This window comes from Martes martes, assembly GCF_963455335.1.
Source record: "Martes martes genome assembly, chromosome: 1".
Lineage (NCBI taxonomy): Eukaryota > Metazoa > Chordata > Mammalia > Carnivora > Mustelidae > Martes > Martes martes.
The window spans coordinates 214,495,778-214,516,724 of record NC_137888.1 but is presented as its reverse complement, the minus strand read 5'-3'; the positions used below and the strand labels follow the sequence as shown (position 1 = coordinate 214,516,724).

General features: G+C 53.7%; 2 protein-coding genes across 4 annotated transcripts in view; both read left to right on the top strand.

Moving 5' to 3' along the window:
* FSD1 (fibronectin type III and SPRY domain containing 1) overlaps window positions 1-20,947 on the top strand; it is a gene marked incomplete at both ends in the record, with an annotated part of 516,986 nt that overhangs the window by 408,047 nt on the left and 87,992 nt on the right. The window lies entirely within an intron of this gene.
* Window positions 11,153-20,676, top strand: CREB3L3 (cAMP responsive element binding protein 3 like 3; the record flags this gene model as incomplete). Of its 3 annotated transcripts, none has more annotated exons than XM_080800506.1 (10): window positions 11,153-11,281; window positions 11,781-11,909; window positions 12,345-12,642; window positions 13,541-13,656; window positions 14,987-15,124; window positions 15,887-15,993; window positions 18,055-18,123; window positions 19,278-19,362; window positions 19,577-19,629; window positions 19,837-20,676. In XM_080800506.1, the coding sequence occupies 10 exons, from the start codon at window positions 11,255-11,257 to the stop codon at window positions 20,198-20,200; spliced, it is 1,386 nt and encodes a 461-aa protein (XP_080656632.1). In that variant the 3' UTR covers window positions 20,201-20,676. The 3 variants fall into 3 exon arrangements, with proteins under 3 accessions (XP_080656632.1, XP_080656631.1, XP_080656630.1); XM_080800505.1 differs by having other exon boundaries at window positions 19,533-19,629; XM_080800504.1 differs by lacking the exon at window positions 11,153-11,281 and having other exon boundaries at window positions 11,721-11,909; window positions 14,990-15,124; window positions 19,533-19,629.

Here is a 20,947-nt window from a genome sequence, read left to right as displayed (position 1 = left end):
GACACAGGGAGAAGATGGGGTCTACACAGCAAGGAGGGGGCCTCAGAAGGAAGCAGCCCTGTTGACACCCGGATCTCCCAGCCTCCAGGACTGGGAGGCAATAAATTCTGTTGTTCAAGCCTCCCCGCCGATGGGATTCCTTCCGGCAGCCTGGAAAACCAACTCCGAAGGTGAAGGACGAGGGGTCAGGACTAACTCAGGATCTGGAGACGCGGAAATGCCTCTGCACCCCGATACTGTGGGCTCCTTTCCAGAATCCTCTGGGGGTGGAGCCGGAGGAGACACCCCCTCAGCTGCTGCCCCCACCCCGCCCCGTGGCCACGAGAAGGAAGCTGGGATGACCACATTCTCAGCCAATGGAGGCCTCCCTTCCCTGCGAGAGTGTCCCTGTGACCCTTGGACCAGCCAGCCATAAAGCAATCACCAAGATTTGATGGCGGCTGGATGTGGAGGGAGGGGTGGGCTGGGAGAGGAGTAGGGGGCCAGCTCTGCTCAGCGCCCCACGCTCAAGGCCCTCTGGGCGTGGTCCCAGGGGTCGCCCATCCTCCCGAAGCTGGGGGACCACGTTCCTGTGGCTGGTTAGGAGCGAGCCCCGGACTCCAGGCTTGGGGAACAGTGTCCCTGACACACCAGGCCTCCCAGTTCCATCCGTACACATGTGCCACCCAGACCCCCCGCAGAAACTTCTAGAGCCATTAACGACTGGCGTCACAGGCCTGACCATCAGCCTGCTCACCCCGGAACAGGCCCTCAGCATCCCTACCCTCGCCTGCCTCGCTCGCTGAGGTTCAGCACCTGCCCTGCCTGCCGTCCCTCCTTTTTCCTATGCACGGTCTCTCTCTCCTACCTATTTACGTGCTTATGTGCAAACGATAGTGTTTGGCCACTGTCTTCCCCCATTGGAACATAAACCCCACCAGGGAGCCGAGTGGGGGATGATTCGGTTCCGGTATGTTCCCTCCCGAGTCTGCGACACCCGGCACGTGGCAGGTGTTCGGTAAAGAGCGGCCACGGGGATAAATGAATACACGGATGATGAATTCTCAGCCCTAATGTCCTTCATCTTTTAGTGAAAATGGAGGGAGCTCACTCCCTGGCAAGCACTCCTCCCTTGGGTGCTTGAAGGGCCTGGTGCGAATCACTGGTCTTCACTGCCCAACCCCCCCACACCAGAGCCGGAACGTCCGGCACACGCCGAAGCACGTGGTGTAGGAGCAGGGAGGACCGGCAGCCCCGAGGACGGGGTGCTAATCACTGGGCATTGACCAAGAGGTAGATCAGAGTCCCCCTGTCCCCCCCCCCCGCCCCACAACTGCCCCCGCCACACCCATATCACGAGGGCTTTACTCACTGCCCGGCCTGGTGGTAGAGGAAGAGGAGGAGGAAGGAGGTGGGGAGAGGAGGCAGGCAGGGAGTTGGCCAAGGAGCCTCGGCTCCCAGACCCCCTGCTTCTTTTTCCCAAAACCGACCTTAAAGGGAAGCAGAGAGGAAACCTTCCAGTAAGAAGTCAAAGTGATGGGGAGGTGACATGGTGTCCAGGGGTAAGCCCCCGCCCAGGGGGACAGGGACAGGGAAACTGGGCGTTGTCCCAACCGAGGCTGACTCACGGAGGGGCACGGTGAGTCATAACCCCTTATTAGCCTCTCCGTCCTCATGAGCAGAGTGGGGACTGTTGTCATGTCCAGACCAAAGGGCTAAGGAGGAAAGCCAGAGGCCAGAAAGCGCCCGGCAGGCATCCATCCAGTGTCTCAGACTGGGAGAACCCGACATTGCTTATGGGTGGACGTACTGGTCATAATAGAAACCAGCGCAAAGACAGCGGATCTGGGGACCCAGGTCCGCCAAGGTTCCTTCCCAGCACCCTGCACGCTTTCATTTATCGACTCCTGCCAACAACCTGGCGAGGCAGGGCCTTGAACCCCTTTTGCAGATGAGGAAACTGAGGCAGGGAGCGGCAGAGTCACGGGCCCGCGGTCACGCAGCTACACACAGCAGAACGGGCGCTCCCCCAGGCTCTGCTCTAACCCCTGCCATGGGACAGAAATGGCACGTGTCCTCTGAAAATTTCTAGCAGGTGCATTGACCCAGCACACCGTGAAATTAAGTTTCGACTTCGTAACATAGTTGCTTGATCCAAACAATTGGATCAATACATCCAAACAATGATCATTTCAACATCTAATCAATACTGAAAGGATTTTTAAAAAGATTTTATTTATTTATTTGGCAGAGAGAGAGAGAGTGCACAAGCAGGGGGAGTGACACGCAGAGAGAGAGAGGGAGAAGCAGGCTCCCCACTGAGCAGGGAGTCTGATGTGGGGCTCGATCCAAGGACCCCGGGATCATCACCTGAGCCGAAGGCAGAGGCTTTAACCCACTAAGCCACCCAGGCGCTCTAATATTTCACTTTTTGAAATACTAACTCTTGCATATCCCTAGCGTGCTTCACCCTTAAAACACATATCAACATGGACCCTAAATTTCCATCACAAAATCCTTGACCTGTCTTTATAGAGTTCGTAAGATTTACAGTCACAAATGTAGACTCACGTACCCAAGCCCTTCCATAGGTACCCAAAGCTGTCCGTTAACTGAGTTGAGTATCAGTCTTTAAATGCAAATTAACAAAAATGAATGAACACTTCCAACCCAGTTGGCCAGTCACCCTGCATACGTCAGAGGCTTCGATAACTGGGTGACGTGGCCCCCGCCCTGGGAAGATCAGGTCTAATTCAGCAAACCTGTGAATTACAGAGCACTTTTTCTGTAAAGGGCCGGATAGTAAATATTTTCAGCTTTGCAGGGCAGTCTCTGCTGCAACTACTCACCTCTGCCAATGTTGCAGGGAAGCCGCCATAAACAATAAGTAAACCAAAGGGCATGGCTAGGTGCCAATAAAGTTTTATTTACACAGCAAGCAGAGGGCCAGGATTGTCCCACAGGCTATAGTCTGTCCACCGCGCACTCAATTCTGTGGTTATATTTAAACAACTTCTGTTGTTCCTTCCACGAGCATTGATTGGGTAGCTCTTGTGGGCCAGGCATGGGGGATACTACCTAGGTCTTGTCAAATTTTTGCCGATAATCCTAGCTGGAGATTTTCTAGCTCTCCACCCCACGGCCTTCCTTCTCTCTGACAAGTGAAGCACCTGGATCAATGTTGATGCAGGGAAGAATCAAAAGGCATTTTTTGGTTAATGAAACAATGAATGAATATTCGTATCCCCTAGGGCGCATCCCTCTGCCTGGAGAAGGCACCCAATAAATGCTGAATGAGCGCATGCCCCGATAAATAAATAAAATACATGGTGTGTCAGGTGATGGTTAAGTTTCTATGAGGAAACGTAAAGCAGGATGGGGGATGGGGACCGAGGGGGCAATTGCAATTTTGGAGGAGGTGGTCAGGGAGGAGGTAGATCGGAGCAGAAATCTGAAGGTGAAAAGAACCAGCCACGGGGAGATCTAGGAAAAGGAATTCCAGGAAGAGAGGAGAGCATGTGCAAAGGCCCTGGGGACAGCAAGTGCAAAGATCCTCCACCAGTGTGGAGTGAGGGGCAGGGAGAGCAGGGGAAGGCGATGCTGAGGTGGTGAGGGAGACAGACACAGCCCCTGTAAGGACTTCTGTGTCATAATAAGGAAAACAGACTGTGAGGGCCGAGCCAGGAGGAGGGCAAGATGGAGGACAGTGCCGATGGGGCTGGAGGCTGGACCAGGACTCGGGAACCAAGTAGACAGGGAATGATCGTGTTTTGAAGGCTGAGCTGCCAAGACTCACGGATGGATTATAACAAACGTGAGCAAATCCCATTGAAAGATAAAAATAAGTACGAGGGAGTGGAATGTAATGAAAGGAGGTAAGCGGCACATATTCAGGAAATGGAGCAAAAGGGCATGGAAGTCAGAACAGTGGTAATGACTAGGAAGGAGCTTCTGGAATGCGGGGGACGTTCTGTGTCTTATTCTGGAAGGTGCTTATGCAGATCGGTATAGATAAGAAACAATTCACCCAGTTGTACACTTACTATTTGAGAGGGCTTGTATTATACACAGCCTTATATATAATATATATTACATTATATATATATTATATTCACGTACACATATAATATATAACATCTGTTATATAATATTATATTTATATCACATATATATTATACTTTAAACAGTTAGGCTCTGGTTGAAGCTAATGCTAGTAGCATACCATGAGAGTAAATAATTTAAATAATTTCGGTGATTCAGTAATGGGACCTTGACAGTCAAAAAATAGGGAGAAAAAAAACCAAAGATGTGTGGGTAGGAAAGAATCTTTTTGGCAGATTCAGAACTGGCCATGCCTAAGTACTCCTCACGGCCTGAGTAGTGTCAAGGAGCATGAAAAGACCTACTTTCAAGGAGCTCCTTCTAGCTGTGAAAAGACAAGGCGGACAGATGATCAGCAGACACCCAAGGAGAGTATGTGAATGCTAATCGTCTGATCTATATTCAAGTGTGCGGTTTGAGTGGGAGAGAAATCTGTGGGCAGAATTAATTAGGGAAAGTGAATAGTTAGCTTCCCGCCCCCTCTCCCAGTCATGGAAAGGTCAGAAAATCAACTGAAAATTTTAAGCTGAAAAGGGAATCCACTGACTCACGTTGCTGCCATGCTTTGGAAGCCAAGGATTGGATTTCAGGTATGGCTGGATCCAGGACATCAGACCATGGTGTCAGGGATCGATTGCTCTCTGTCTGCTCTGCTGTGTTCTGGGCAGGCTTCATTCTTTCATTGTGGGGTAGTGATGGCAAGCAGCCCCAAACCTACATTCCTTGAAACCTGGCATCCCCAGTGTGCCCAGCATATCCTTTCTACAGATGTGGAAAGAGGAGGTGCAGAATGAAGTTACTTCCCCCGGGTCTCACACCACACTTGTGAGCAGTAGAGTTCACACACTGGTCCATCTGGTCCAAACATTGAGTTCTTCACCACTGGATCTTACTGCCTCCTATGGTCCTATCCTCAGGCTGTAGAGAAAGTGGGTAGCATTTTCTCAATTTCAAGAATTCTCACATCTGAGTTTTTCCTAGTCTTTTCTAACTTTTAACTGCTACGTGTCTGAGCTAGAATCTGGCACAGTGTGTAATCTCCAGCCAGTAAAGATTCAGGAAGCAGTTTCTTCGTGCCCTAAATTAGATGTTGGGGTTTTGTAGACACAAAATTTGTATGTGAGATTGGATACCATAATTTCATGGTGTTTCACAAAGATCCCAGTGGCTTTCGGACATCTTACCACTTGAGTACATCTGAAACACACAGAGAGAAGGATTTGACCTAAGCAAAAAGTTAAGAGCTGATATAGACCTAAGGTACAATTCCTTCAGAATGTAAATGGTCCCGAGAAAAATAATATATTTACTTAACATCTGTCATCACATTTTCAATCAGCAATAATCGCACCTTGGATAAACCTCATTGGCTATGATACTGACACTGTGCAAAGCTTTGTCATCACATTTTAACTAGACCTAGTTATATCTAAGTAACATCTGAGAGGGGGTGATTTTTGTCCTGGGAGAAAAGCTAAGAACTAATCTTTGAGTTACAATGCCTTCCAGTTCCACAAGAAAATGTAAGTGCTCCCATGAAAAAGTATATATGTGCTTGATATCACTTATCCACCTTAAACTAGAACTAGTTATATGTAACTAATATCTTCGGGGGGTGAATTTTACCCTGGGCAAAAACCTAAGAGTTAATCTGGACTTGAACTAAAGGGGTTCCTCCAAACCCCTTTAGAAAATGTAGCTGTTTCCAAGAAAAGGAATAAATGAGCCTGATATCAGTCATTCACACTTTAGTTAGAATTAGCTCAAAGAGCTTTGAGTGCATTTTCGCTGTGTACTGTTGGAAACCACCTGAGGTAATTTTAGGGTTGGAAAGAAAAAGGGATCAGTGAGAGAGACATGGGTCTAAGGGATCTGCTTCCTGACAGGGCTCGGCTGGCAATCATTGATACTTAACTGTTCACACCAGAATAAAGCAATAACGGTGAAAGAGAGGCATCTCCTTGTTTGAGGAATGTTACAAGGGTGGCACCTAGTCCTGGTGGGAATGCTGGGCTTTGCGGACACAGCTGAAGCAACTTACTGTTGTAGGAACGGCAGCTCTTAAATGCTAACTCGGACCCGAGGTGAGCTTATATCAGGAAACTTGAAGAACTATGAAGACTGCACGATCCTTGTTTCATTTGTAATGTTTTATTTCTTTTTTTAAAAAGATTTTATTTATGGGGCGCCTGGGTGGCTCAGTGGGTTAAAGCCTCTGCCTTCGGCTCTGGTCATGATCCCAGGGTCCCAGGATCGAGCCCCACATCGGGCTCTCTGCTCAGCGGGGAGCCTGCTTCCTCCTCTCTCTCTGCCTGCCTCTCTGCCTACTTGTGATCTCTTTCTGTCAAATACATAAATAAAATCTTTTTTAAAAAAGATTTTATTTATGTATTTGACAGAGAGAGAGAGCCCAAGTAGGGGAGCAGCAGGCAGAGGGAGACAGAGAAGCAGACTCCTCACTGAGCAGGGAGCGCGACATGGGGCTCGATCCCAAGACCCCAGGACCCCAGGACCACGACCCGAGCCGAAGGCAGACGTCCAACAGACTGAGCTACCCAGGCACCCCTCTGTTTTGTTTAAATGAAATAGCATTTATTTGGAAGATGTAACAGGTACATGGCGTCAAATTCCAGGAGAGTAAATGATGATGCAGAAGAAAACATCTTCTTCGGGGCACCTGGAGGGCTCAGTCAGCTAAGCATCTGCCTTCAGCTCACATCATGATCCCAGGGTCCCAGGATCGAGCCCCACATCGGGCTCCCTGCTCAGCGGGGAGCCTGCTTCTCCCTCTCCCGTCCCCCCTGCTTCTGTTCCCTCTCTCTCTGTCAAATAAATAAATAAGATCTTAAAAAAAGAAAAAGCCTCCTCCTCGGGGAGCTCCCAGCCGTGCAAGCTACCCCCATCCCCATCGTGTCTCACTCCAGCAGTAGTCGTTAACGTGCGTTCACTTCCCTGCCCTCACGCACACGTGGTATCCTGTGTTCGGCGCTGCCCTGTTTCACTTACCGGGTGCACTTTCCATGGGGAAGATATTGTCTTTGAGGGGATGCAAACGAGTGTTCACGGGGTGAAAAAGATCTTCCTCTTTTTATGCAGAAAGCAGAGATCACATAGAGCGAATGAGCAGGTACGTAACCTATGCGTGGTGTTACAATCTCAGTGGGACGAAGAACACAAAAACCAAAATGGTGAGAAAACACTGATGGAACCGTGTACGCTCCATATTGCCCCCTGTCAGGGGCGCCTGGGTGGCTCAGCTGGTTAAGTGTCTGGCTCTTAGCTTCAGCTCAGGTCTCGATCTCCGGGTGGTGAGTTCGGGTCCCGTGTGGGGCTCCAGGATGGGTGTGGAGCCTACTTTAAAAAAATAATTATTGCCCCATATCGGCACATACAAATAACCGTCTTTCATTTTCGAAGCCATGTAACATTCCATTATGGGAATACACCAGGCTCTATAAACCAATCCCCTGCTAATGGCTATTTTGTTGTTTCTAATGTTTTACTAAGTGTTTTCTTTCTTTCTTTTTTTTTTTTTTAAGATTTTATTTATTTATTTGACAGAGATCACAAGTAGGCAGAGAGGCAGGCAGAGAGAGAGAGGAAGGGAAGCAGGCTCCCTGCTGAGGAGAGAGTCCGATGTGGGGCTTGATCCCAGGACCCTGAGATCGTGACCTGAGCCAAAGGCAGAGGCTTTAACCCACTGAGCCACCCAGGCGCCCCTACTAAGTGTTTTCTGTATGTAATTGTTCACTTTATATTTTGTACATTTTTTTGAGGTAGGATTAGTTTATAGAAATAATGCACAGGTCTTGGGTGTGTGTTCAGTTTGCGAGTTTTGACAATTCTATACACTCATGTAACCACCACTGAAAATTGGATCTAGGGACCCCTGGGTGGCTCCGTGGGTTAAGCGTCTGCTTTTGGCTCAGATCGTGATCCCAGGGTTCTGGGATCGAGTTCCGCATCCGGTTCCCTGCTCAGCGGGGGAGTCTGCTTCTCCCTCTCCCCGTGTTTGTGCTCTCTCTCTCTCTCTCTTGCTCAATCTCTCTCAAATAAATCAATAAAACGGCTTTAAAGAAATAGAAAATAAAAAGAAATAAAAATGAGATCTAGAATATTTCCTCCACCCTAAAAAGTCCCTTTCTGCCCCTGTCCACTGAGCTCCCCACTCTAGCCTGGGCAACCACTCTCTTGCCCCCAAGATTCCTTTGTCTAGTCTCCAGATTTCATATAAATGGAATCATACGGTATGGTGCCATCATACGGTAAAGGCACATTCAACTTTATAAGATTTACCCAATTTCCCAAATGAGGTAGAACATCTTGACTCCCACCAACAGCAGGAGCGTTCCGGTGGCTCCTTTATCTTCCAGAAGTGTTCGATGTGCATCTGTTTTATTTTAGTCGTTCTGGTGAGTATTTTCACGTGTTGGTAACGGTTCAGAACCAACCAAGTAAAAACTAAAAGCAAAACCCACGCCGACACAGTTATGTTTGGGAAATGCTACCGAGTCTGTCCACTCTAAGAACACAGCAGAGCCTTGCAAAGACGGGCCGGCGCTCAGAGCCGTTTCTCGATGGGGTGTTCCTTCATCTTGTTTGGCTAACGCGTCTCTCCTGCTGTGTTTCACACTCACACGTGCTGGTGGAAGCTACTGTGGGAACGTGACTTTGCTTTCCAGCTTAGCACTGCCAGGAAGTACGCGTTCCTGTTCCATAAACGAGGTAATACGATGCCAGCATCAAACAGTCCTCTTGTCCCGCACTGCTTATCCTTATTGGACTCGTTTAGATATCTCTTTATTGGGTTCTATAAATACTTTCTAAAGTCCATAAATATATATAAAAATTTTAATACAAGTATCTTGGGGAGCGGGACTAGGGGGTCAAATCTACAGAAAGGGGTGAGTGAGTGAGTCCAGACCCTTTCCCCTGGCAGGTTTGGGGACGAGGAGGAGGGAGAGCTCTAGCTGAAGGGCCCTGGGGCTCCTTGGGGGTCAGCAAAGAGGGGGGAGGTGGGGGCAGGGAGAAGTTAGAAGTCAAACCTCACCTACTCCCCACACCTGCCCTGGAAGAGAGTCTCCACAGCAAAGTCTAAATAAATATTATGGCTGGGATCACAAAAGCCGAGCCAAGCCAAACAAAGCCCTGAAAAGTCCAACACAGGGTGGTTACAGAGGAAGCAAGGAAGTTGGGGAGGCTGAGGTTAAGAGGGGACAGTGACGACCCCCTGCCCGGGGCTGGATCGCTCTCTGGGACGGGGAGCCCCAGGGGGCGCTGGGGATGCCCTACCCCCTCCATACTGGGAGCTCCCCCAGTCTGATAGCCACAGACGTCTCCCAGACGTGGTCCAGGATGCCCTGGGGCGCCGCCGCTGTCATGTGAGTCCCCATCAGATACAAGGACGGCACCCGACGGGGCACCTCATGGGCACTCAGTAAATGTCTGTTTCGTGAATGGACGGCGATGCGTCCATTGAGAACAACACACCGGGATGGGAATTTCTTGAGCGCAAGGGGGTGTTTTCCCGACAGCTGTGAGCCTGGTGCCCGACCTCGTGCCCGACACACAGAAGGCTCCGTTCCGTTCTCCTCTGCCCACTCAGCTCCCAACAGCTTCCTGCTGTATTTAATATAAAACAACTCCTTCCCCCAGCCTGCCCTGTCCCCCACCCCCCCGCAGATCCTGAAGGAACTGCCCCATCCCCGGCCTGCCCTTCCTTCCTCCTCTCTCCACCTTCTTCTCACTGCTCCAGCCACAGGGGCCTCCTCGCTGTTCCTTCAGCGCGCCAGACAGGGTCCCGTTCCCAGGACCTTTGCATGTGCTGTTTCTTCAGCTGGAAACACACTTCCCCCAGATCTTCCCAAGGGCTCTTCCTCCTCCTTGAGGACTGCAGTGACGTGTCATCGTAAGGAGTGCCTGGCAGGCTCAGTGGGTAAAGCATATATTCTTGATCTTGGGGTTGTGAGTTCAAGTCCCGCCTTGGGTAGAGAGGTTACTTAAAAAAAAAAAAATGGGTCACCTTCTTCAAGGACCAGCCTTTGGCTGCCTTTCACCGTGGTTACACACAGTTTCTTGGTAGAACTTACTCTTTTGTCAGTTTCCTGATTTATTTATGTATTTATGACATACTTCGTTCAGTGCTCTATCCCTAGGGCCTGAAACGGTGGTGGTCACAGAGGACGTGTGGCTGAGTAAGGGTTGACTGAGCACCTTGGCTGTGTGCAGACACTTTCTAGATAATGGGAACCCAGCAGAGAACAAAGGAAACTCCATTCTAGCCCATAAGGCCCTGGGAGTGGGGAGGAGGGAAATGAGGGAAGACCAAAAAGCAGGTTGAGGAACAAGACGATGTCAGACAGTGAGGGGTTCTTGAAAGCAGCCATGTCACAAAGTGCTATGGGGTCGGCCTCCTCTGGTGGGGGGAGGGGGGACGGTCACACATTAGCCTCTCAGCCATCTGGGCTGAATGTATGAAGACAGTGACAGAGTCATAGGTGGGAGGGAGGGCAGTTTCTGGCAGGCAGAACAGCAAGTGCAAAGGCCCTGAGGTGGGACCGAGTTTGGCTCGATCAATATCCGGTGAACAAATGAACCATAGAAGATTCTAGAAGGAACTGATTGCTGCTTAGGTTTGGCTGGGGAGGACTTGGAGCATGGGTGGGAGTTTGCTAGCTCCTGAGGGAATAGGAGCTTCTGGCAGAGGGGACGGCTCCCGCAAAGGCCTAGGGTGTCCTTTTCTTGGTTTTGTTCCATCCTGGGAGTGGACAGGACGCTGCCAGGGGCCCTGGGCTCTCCTGGAGACCTACATCCTGGGACTCAGAGGAGAAACAGTCCCTGAAAGTAGGGGAGAGGTCATGGCAGAGCTGAGGCACCCCAGACTTTGGCCTTTGCCTCTTGCCGGCTAGAAAAGCACAAAACATCAAGATAACGGTCTTCCCTCCCTTCCCCCAGCCTGCCTAGTGTCACTGGCCCTTAACCCTGTCCATCTCGCCTATTCCCCAATCAGCACCCAGGGATGGGCTAGGAGCTCCCGATACAATTCCAGCATCTTTGGGGGGTGGTTACAGAGCTACAGAGAGGAGCGGAGCAGAGCCTGCAGTCCTGGTGGTGGGGTGAGGCTCCGGCTCAGAGCAGACTCGGAAGGCAGCGGGAGGCAGGGCCGGCTGGCCTCATGAATGGGGATTTAGCAGCTGGAAAGGTGAGCCCTGCCGGGGGCTGTGGGGGAGGGAGGGTCGAGGCCAGGAAACCCTCCCAAGCTCCCAGAGTTGGAAGGAGCCTCTCACCCCACCCCCGTTAGACAGATAGGAAAACTGAGGCGCAGAGAGAGCACGGAATGGCCAAACTCATGCCTCCATCCCGGAGCTCTTCTTGTCTCTCCTCCAGGAAGGGGGCCTTGGGCAGGACGGGAGGGTAAGAGGAGGCTGGTTTCATCAGCTTCATAGGAGCTGACCAGGCTGTTCACCCCCTCGCATGCACCTGTCTAGAACTTTGAAAGAATTCAGCCCGCCTGCCCTGGGAGGGCCTGCGTGAGCAGCAGAGCCCACCTGGAGATGGGAGCGCCAGGGGCAGGGTGGGGATGGCCTGGGGGCCGAGTGGGGGTTCGGTTTGAGCCGCGCGGACCTCGCGGTGGCGTGCCGATGGGAGGTGGGAGGAGAGCGGTCTGTGGGTTCCTCACGCCTGTCCCCTCCTTGCCCCAGATGGCTTCCTCCAGCTGTCCCTTGGACCCTATTGGCAGCCTGGAGCTCCTGGATCTCCTGTTTGATCAGCAGGATGGCATCCTGAGACATGTGGAGCTGGGTGAGGACTGGGACCACGTTGAGGACCAGGTGAGGACACACCGGACCTCAGAGCCGGAGCTCCGCTTCCTCGGGGAACCATTTAGGGCTCAGAGCTCAGTTTTAACGAAGCTCATCATTGTGTTGAACCTCTCAGCTACTCTAAGGGGTATGTGACTTTAGCTTCTTCCTAGAGGTGAGGAAACTGAGGCCCAGAGAGGGATAGCTACTTGTCCAGGGTTGCACAGCAGTTTGGGGTTGGGTTCAAACTCAAACTCGGGGCTTGTGTCTTGGGGGGGGTGTACCCAGGCTGTATGATTGTGTTCAGGCTCACCAACCCCGGGAGGAAGGAGCATTAGCCCCTTCTGTCTTGCAGAAAGGACAAGGGAGGCCCAGAGAGGATCGGTGGCTTGCTCGGAGTCACAGAGCAATCCAGAATAAAGCACAACGCTTTTAACTCCCACCCTCCCGTCTCTGCCCCCGCAGGTCCTGCCAGGCCCAGACTCTGACGATTTCCTAAACTCCATCCTGGGTTCCGGAGACTCGGTGCCCAGCTCCCCGATCTGGTCCCCTGCAGCCAGTGACAGTGGCATCTCTGAAGACTTGCCTTCCGACCCCCCGGACACCCCTCCACGTAGTGGGGCACTCGCGTCCCCCACCGGCTGCCATGAGGCCGAGTCAGCCAAGGGGCTCTGCCCCTCCTACCATCCCGGACCCCCCTGCCTTGCCTGTCCCCCTGGGCCAGTGGCCCACGTGCTGGAGGCCTCTGTGGCCATAGACCTGGGTAGGTTCTGCGTCTTCATTCACCAGCCTTGCCTGGTTCCAGGCGCTGGGCTTGCACACACCCACCCTTTGAAATAGATGCCGTCCTGGGCCCATTCCCCAGATGGTGACATGGCGTTCCTGGTGAGGTTTAGGAATGAGTCAGAGCCACTGAGCTGGGCTGTAACCCTGGCAGGCTGGCTGCCACCCCAGACGCCACCCTGTCAGCCTCATCTTTGAACCTCCCTTGCCTGGATCCTGGAGATGCTCGATGAGAGCGTGTGAGGTCACAGGACCCCAGGCCTCCGGATGCTCCTCCTGGATCTGGGGAAAACTAGCTGTGCAGAAGACCCCCCCCCCAACCCCCAGCAGGGCGTCCTTTGTCCCTTGAGCCTTGCAAGGAGGCAGGAGCGCTTAATAGATTCACTGGAGACTTTACAAAACTGAGACTCAGAGAGGTTGAGTCATTCAGTCAAGGTCACACAGCTCTGCCCAGCCAGGATACGAACCAAGAGCTGTGGAACCCAGAAGTCTGTGCTCCGGGGAGCAGCCTGCCTATAGGTGCCAGGTGGGAGGGCACCTGAGGTGAATTAGACCTGGTCCCTGCCCCCAGGGGGAGATAAGGCGCTCCGGCTGGAGACCTAGTCTATAATCCTGGGCAATAACAACCGCTCCCTCCTGGGCTGCCAGTGGGTCCCTTAGCGGTGTCCCGGGGAATCAGGCTCCCAATTTCCCTCAGTGAGAAGTTGGAGGCACCAGCTGGGGTTCTCGCCTTCAGCCCAGGCCTCGGTTTGTGCCCCCAATCCCTAGCACATGGTGGTCAATCCCGGAAGCCTTTCTGGAGGCGGCCGGTGGAAACTGGGCACTCCGAGGCCCCCACCTGACTTTTCCCTGGGTTTGTCCCCATCTGCCCTGGTCAGAAATGTGGAGCCCGGACCTCTGTTCCGAGGAGCAGGTTGAGCCGGCCGACCAGCCTCCGCGCTGCAGCCTCACGGTGAAAGATCTCCTGCTCTCCGGCAGCGGGGCCGCCGACCTGGTGAGCAGTCCCCACCCCCACCCCCCCGCCCGAGCATCAGGGCTCAGAGGGCTTCATGGGGCCCCAGGACCTCCATTTCGGAGATCGGGAAACTGAGTCACACTCAGGGTAGGGCACTTTCCAGTAGTGATAATAATTAAAAAAAAAAAAGCTAAAACCAAGTATCCGCTATAGGCCAGACATTCTTCTAAATGCTTTCAATGTATCATCTTTTAATTCACAGAAATGCTAAAGATTGGGGCTCTTGTTACATTAATTTTACCCTTGAGGAAATGGCACAGAGAGGGTCAGCAATTTGCCTTAAGTCACACAGCAGCCGCTGGCTCGATCCCTGGGGTGACCTACTGAATTCCTGCTCATGGATCCAGGACCATCTGTCTTTCCGAGGGCTTTGAGTGCCCAGAAACCAGACCTGACGACCCAATGAGTGCCCCCATTTCACAGATGAGGAACCAGTGATCAATGGCCTGGAATTCTGGGTAGTGGGGACTGACCCTCAGGATGGACAGACTGCCCCTATCTGTACCTTCATTCTGGAGTCTGTCTGCCATTCCACCGGGTGACATTTCTAAGACTTTGCCACTCGGATGACAACGTTCTTTCCTTTCTGATGTTTATCTTTCATAATTAAAATTTAGTTAAACACTTTTAAAAAACAGGCAAATGCATTCATTCAGCCCGAGTTCCAAAGACACAAACAGGCGGGGGTGGGGGGGTGCTATCTTCTCCCTCACCTCACCTCCTTCCCACACGGGTTCCAAGGATTCCTTTCAAAGGGATTCCTCCTCCTCCCCCTCCTCCTAATCTTGACATAATAAGTAGCATCCCACACTTACACTGGTTTTGCCCCTTTATTTTTTTAACTTGAGAGTTTACCCTGGTGATTGCTTTAGGTCATGATATGGGGAAGCCTCTGTCCTTTTTCACAGCTCTCCTCCATGATCACCCGGATCATGCCTTATTTAATCTGTCCCCTCTTTGTCAGCTATCCCCACTGTGTCCAGCTCTTTGCTAAAACGGACAGCACTGCTGTGAATTTTCAGAACCCAGAACAGTGCCCGGCGCGCAGTAGGTGCTTAATGCATGGTCGTCAAATGACCGTTTGTTAAGCAGATGAAAAGTCTGTGCGACTGCGGTTTTGTCCGCGGTGAGGGTATCTGTAGGATCAGTTCCCGGCTCAGGGGGCTGGTGCCGACTCTCGTGAGTCCCAGCGCCCACGCGGGCCGGACCGCAGACCGATGGACAGTTTCTCAAATCTGGTCCCTCTTCCGTTTCCTTGGGCGCTGCCGGTTTCCTCGCCCCCAGCGCCTTGTCTCCGTTTCCCCGACAGCAGCAGCATCACGTGGCAGGCCCCCACCTGCTGCGCCCCGGGGCTGAGCACGGCCAGGAGCTGGTGCTGACAGAGGACGAGAAGAAGCTTCTGGCCAAAGAAGGCCTCACCCTGCCCACCCAGCTGCCCCTCACCAAGGTGAGCCCGGGCTCCAGGCCCCGCCCCCTTTCCTGCCGCTACCTGGGCCGGGGTCTCACCGGTGGGCCTCCTGCGTCTGTCGCTGGAGCTGGGAAATGCATCCTAAAGGCCAGCTGGGTGGGCGGGTCGTAACACCCGAACCGAGGGTGGACTTCCAGGCAGCGGCGGTTTGGGGCGCTGGGAACCTTCCTTGGGCCTTTCACGCTGGATCATACAGCCCCCTGCAAGCCGGAGCTCACAAAGGGGGTGACCCGCCGGCCAGATGTTCCTGCAGACGGGCTCCCACCGGGCTGTACTGCATTGTAGGAATGTTTGAATTTCTCTGGCCGGGAGTTTTCACGCAAGAATTCCGTGACTGTGGCCCCCGTAGCCCCACACCGCCACAGGCAATAGCTCGCCGCAGCACCCCCCCCCTGCCCCCCAAGCCGGTTTCACTCAGGACCTCGGTTTGCCATGCCCACGGCGAAGACCGTCCTGTCTCGGGACCCACCTGCCGGCCCCAGGAAAGCGCTGTTCCCCGGCGCGGCCGGAAGGTGGCGCCATCGCCCCGGTGCGCAAAGTCTGGGCGCAGGTTCCTAACTGGGACTGGGATCCGGGAAAACCATCAGGACCCAGGAGCCCCCCTGCAGACTCTGCATGAATTTAGAGGGGTCTCCTGGACTCTTCCCCCAGGTCCCTGGGTCTGGGGGTGGGGGGCTCCTATGGAAAGAGAGCCTGGGTCCAGACAACAGAGCCGACCCTCCTTCCCTTGTCACTGCGCAGTACGAGGAGCGAGTGCTGAAAAAAATCCGGCGGAAAATCCGGAACAAACAGTCAGCCCAGGAGAGCCGGAAAAAGAAAAAGGAATATATAGATGGCCTGGAAACTCGGTGAGGCTGGGGGACTGGGATGCCACCGTGGGGTGGAGGAGGGGAACAGAGGCCAGGAAGAGGGGTGCAACAGTGACTAAGATCACAGTTTGGGGGGGCCTGACAAAATGAGAGTTTTTTCCCACTCTCGGGGAGAGATTATTTTTCACGTGGATTGCAAGGATGGAAAGATGCCCCGAGATGGCGGGGGGCTTAGTCTCGGGGTCCCTTTATCCCCCAGAATACGTGACACAAAGAAAGGAGAATGTATGACCCCTCTTGTTCTGACTCTCTGCCTGAAGACGGGGTGCTTCCTCCCCTGGTCTGAACATCCCTGGTCCTCAGCTGTCACGGCTTCCTTGAGTGTGTGTGCGAGGGGAAGGACAGAGGGGACATCAGAGGGCAGAACTTCCTCAACGGAAAAACTGTGACCCCAGTGTCATCCAGTCACCTCTCTCTTAACTCACGTAAGGGGACAGCCTCCTCTTTCTTCTCTAACAGAAGTGTAACGAGAGAGCATGCTCACTTCCTGACCCGGGCCTGACTCGATGGGGTGTCACAGGTCCATTTGGGTGTTCTGTGTCTTCCCAAGTCAGCTTTGGGCTGTCCTCCACTTCCGGGAAGTGGTCCGTTACAAATGGACCGCCACGAACTGGTTCATAGTTGTCTCTTCTTATTTTGCTAAACTCTGTGCTGTAGGCGGTCGTACCCGTTTTATTTTATTTTATTTTATTTTATTTATTTGACAGAGATCAGAAGTAGGCAGAGAGAGAGAGAGGAGGAAGCAGGCTCCCTGCCGAGCAGAGAGCCCGATGCGGGGCTCGATCCCAGGACCCTGGGATCATGACCCGAGCCCAAGCAGAGGTTTAACCCACTGAGCCACCCAGGCGCCCCGGTCGTACCCATTTTAATCATATGCTGTTCATTTGGGCTTTCTCTTTTCCTTCATCTTCTCGACTCATCTTGCCAGAAACTTGTTTATTCACTTATTCTCGCCGGAGAATGGCTTTCTGGCCTTCCTCCCGTCCACCTGTCCTTCTGTGTTCTGGCTCTCCCATTTCTGCTCTTAGCTTTATTATTATTTTTAATGTACCTAAATTCAGTTCATTAACAGATAGTGTATGACTCGTTTCAGCGGTAGCGTTCAGTGATTCGACAGTCTTATGCCCTTGGTTCGAGTATGTTCTTCCTTGGTGCTTTATTTTGAAGAGAGTTTGTTCTGTTGTCCTTTTGCTAATTTTCAACACGTGTGCCTCCAGCTTGTTGAGCTGGAAGAAGGCTGGTGGGAAAGGTCTGTCCCTCCCCGCCCTGCGTCGGCTGCCCCTTGGTCATCATGATTTGCTCCATTGACATTACCATTGGGTCCTTGGGTCTTCCTTAATCGACGTCATGGATTCTTTTCTATCCCGTGAGTTATTTAGAAGGAGGGCTTTTTTTGGGGGGGGGCGCTTATTCCTTTCCCTAGATCCAATGCCACGACCAGAATATCCCATCTGAGTGGTCTGGGCCAAGACCACGCTCACAGATGGATGCAGGTGGGAAAGGTGGGGCGCCAGCCTGGATCTGGGGTCCCTAGACGGACAGATCACCATCGTGATGCTCCTCAGATGCAATCCGCAAAACCCCTCATCAACTTTGTTTCACGTTGTTCTCCCAGACACTCTGTGAACTAGGTAACCGTTGCCCCATTCTACAGGTGAGGGGACTGAGGTCAGAGAGTAGAGTGGCTTGAGCTCACAGGGAGGGTGAGGATTGTAACTTGGGCCTCCTTGGACTCCCAGTCATCCTACTCCTTGGTCTTCTGGAAGCTTCGCTGCCCAAGTTTGGCATTCCGTTCCCAGTCCTGGGGGCACAGACTGGAGGGAAACCCCCGCACCAATGCAGACGTGGGATGTAGGAGCGAGGCAGACCTGGGTTCAAATCCTGACCCGTCCACAGACTTGCCAGGTGACTTTGGATGAGTGATGTCCCATCTCTGGCCTCAGATCCCCTGCCTGTAGAGTGGGGCCTCGCCGGGAGAGGTCAGCTGGGCCAGCTGGCGACAGGCATGTTCCGAACGTCACTGTGACATTGTCCCTGCAGGATGTCAGCCTGCACAGCCCAGAACCAGGAGTTGCAGAGGAAGGTCTTGCATCTTGAGAAGCAGAACCTGTGAGTCTTGGTCCTGCTGTGGCAGAGGACGGGGAGGGGGGAGCTGCCCCCAGAGTCCCTCGCAGGAGAGATGGACCGTGTGGGGGAGAGACTTGTGATGGCAAAGCAGAGCAGGGGGTATGGGCTCCACCTAGAAGGGGGCAGGCTGCATAGAGGTGGGCACTTGGACTTGGGGACGGGCGTTTCCGGGGGAGGAAATGGCCCACGGATGGCCAGAGGCTAGAAACACGGTGTTCTGGGGGACTGCACGTGTTCTAAGAGGGACAGTCATCTACTCAACATTTATTCAGTATCTCGTCCGTGCCGGGCGTTGTTCTGGTCACTGGAACCACGACATTGAACAGACAGACCATCTCCCGACTTACAGAACTCATGGTCTGGTGGGAGACATACTAAGACAAGTGAAAATATGTGAAAGATTATTTTCAAATAGTGATGGTCAGTGAGGGGGAGAGCGAAGCAGGGCAAAGGCACTGGAGAGCGAGTGGGGGCTGTTCTGGGCAGGGAGGTCAGATAAGGTGACTTTTGAGAGGAGACCTGATGGATGAGAAAGAACCAGCTCTGAGAAGACATGGGGGAATTGTGTCCTTGTTACAGAGGGAACCAGCATGTGCAAAGGTCCTGGGGCAGGACCAGGTCTGGCGTGTTGGAGAAACAATATGTGGGCCCATGTGGTTGGAGCAGAGTGGGCAAGGGAGAGAGAAGGGGGGGAGGGGACAGGGCAGGTTGTGCCAAGCCTTGGGGGCCATGGGGAGGACTTGGGCTTTTACCTGAGGTGGGGGGAGCCCTGGGAGGGTGGAGAGGAGCCCACTTACATTTGAAAAGTTCCTTCTGGCTACTGCTGGGAGCATGAACCCTAGGAGGGCAGGAGGGGCCTTAGGGGGGCCGGAATAGAGGCTGGAGCTGGAGTTTTGGTGAGAGATGGCGGCCTGGATCAGGGAGGCGGGGTAGCCGAGAAGTGAGTGGGTGCAGGGCGGGGGATGTTCAGGGAGGTTTACTGAAGCGAAGATGGAGAGTCTGGGACTCTAAGAGCAATGGGGCCATGAGAGATGAATGGGGTTCAGACATCAGCCAGGCTGGGAGACCCCAGAAACAGATGGGAGTCACATCACAACCACATGGGGCTGAGCTGAGACCTGCGCATTCCCACTAAGGTCCCTCTTGGAGCAGCTGAAGAAACTCCAGGCCATTGTCGTCCAGTCCACCAGCAAGTCGGCCCAGACAGGCACCTGCCTAGCGGTAAGTCCTGGTCCCGAGGATAAAGGGGGTCCTTGGCCTTGGCCAAGGGGGTCTGTGCAGGGAGCTGACCGTAGCCCGAGCCCCAATTCAAGCACGATCCCATCTTCTGGGCCTTGGTCTCCTCGCTCGCGGGGCGGGCAGGGACGGGTGACCTCCCCCATCTCCGCCAGGTCCTGCTCTTCTCCTTTGTCCTCATCGTCCTGCCCTCCGTTAGCCCCTTCGTCGCCAACAAAGCCGAGAACACCGGAGACTACGCACCTGTTCGAGGTAGGTGGGCTTGAGATGCTCAGCCTTCAAAACCCCTCTGGGGTGCACCATGGGCACAGTCCCCTTGTTTCCCCAAGGCCCTATACTGGGCCTCTGGGGGGTGGGGGAGGGGACCCCCTTGTCTCTACTGTCTGAGGCTGGGGTTAGGGAACGGAGGGACACCAGTCCCCCATCCTGTCCCTCATGATCCTCCCAACCCTCGCTCAGTTTTCTCCAGAACTTTGCACAACGACGCTGCCTCCCGCGTGGCTCCCGACGCCACACCAGGCCCCGAGGCCCCAAGACTGCGGTCCAAGGATGGCATATCCCAGGAAGGGTCTCCAGGCAGCCCCATGGCGGACTGGGAATCTCGGGGCATGTCGGCTCTGGGCAACTTGACGAAGGGTCTGGACAACTCGACTCTGATCCCGGACAACTCGACCCTTGCCCAGGACAACTCGACACTCGCCCGGGACAACTTGACACTCGCCCGGGACAACTTGACACTCACCCAGGACAACTTGACACTGGTCCCGGACAACTCGATGGAGAAGCTGAACGGGGCCACTCTGCTGGGCTGGACTGCGCCTGAGCCAGCGCTCAGCTCTGGGCGGGTGGGACTGGAGGCAGCAGGGGAGGAGCTGTGAGCACCATCTCTGTGTGCCCTCAGGCCCCTGGGCTTAGGGGACCTTCTGTGGACAGTGACGATGGGCATGGGGGTGAGAGGTGAGACCTGGCACAAGAGCCAGGATGGAAATGCATGAACTCCCGGACCCCGAAACACACAGAACATGCCCAGACACAGGACGCCCGCAGGGTCACAAAGCCTGAGAAAGCCACAGACCCAGGCAAAGGAACCAGCAGATACATGCAGAGTGACCCACAGACCCAGACAGACAGACAGACACACACACACACACCATGGCCCAACAGCTCCCCTGCCCCCGGCCTCCTCCCTGCCCCCTGTGCACAGGAAAGAGAAACCCGCTGAGTCTGTGGGGACCCTGACCCCAAGCCACCCCTCTTTTCTAAGATTGCAGAGATCCTTAATAAAGTATTTTGACAGAACATGGCTGGCACAAAGAGGCGTTGGGTGGGAGCTGAAGCAGAGTCTCCGGCTCCCCAACTCCTGGAAGGAGGGGCTGGGCCAGCCCATGATGGGGGGGGGAGGTGCAGCCCGACCCCAAGGCTGGAAAGCCACATGCCAGGCCCTGGGAGTGCCTTCAGCACCTTGGAGAGCGGCCGCGAGCCCCATGCTCGTCGCGCCTGTACCGAGCTGTCTGCCCCCGCCTGCTCCCCCCCCCGGGTGTCCACGGAAGGTCCTTGGGGTCCTCTGGGG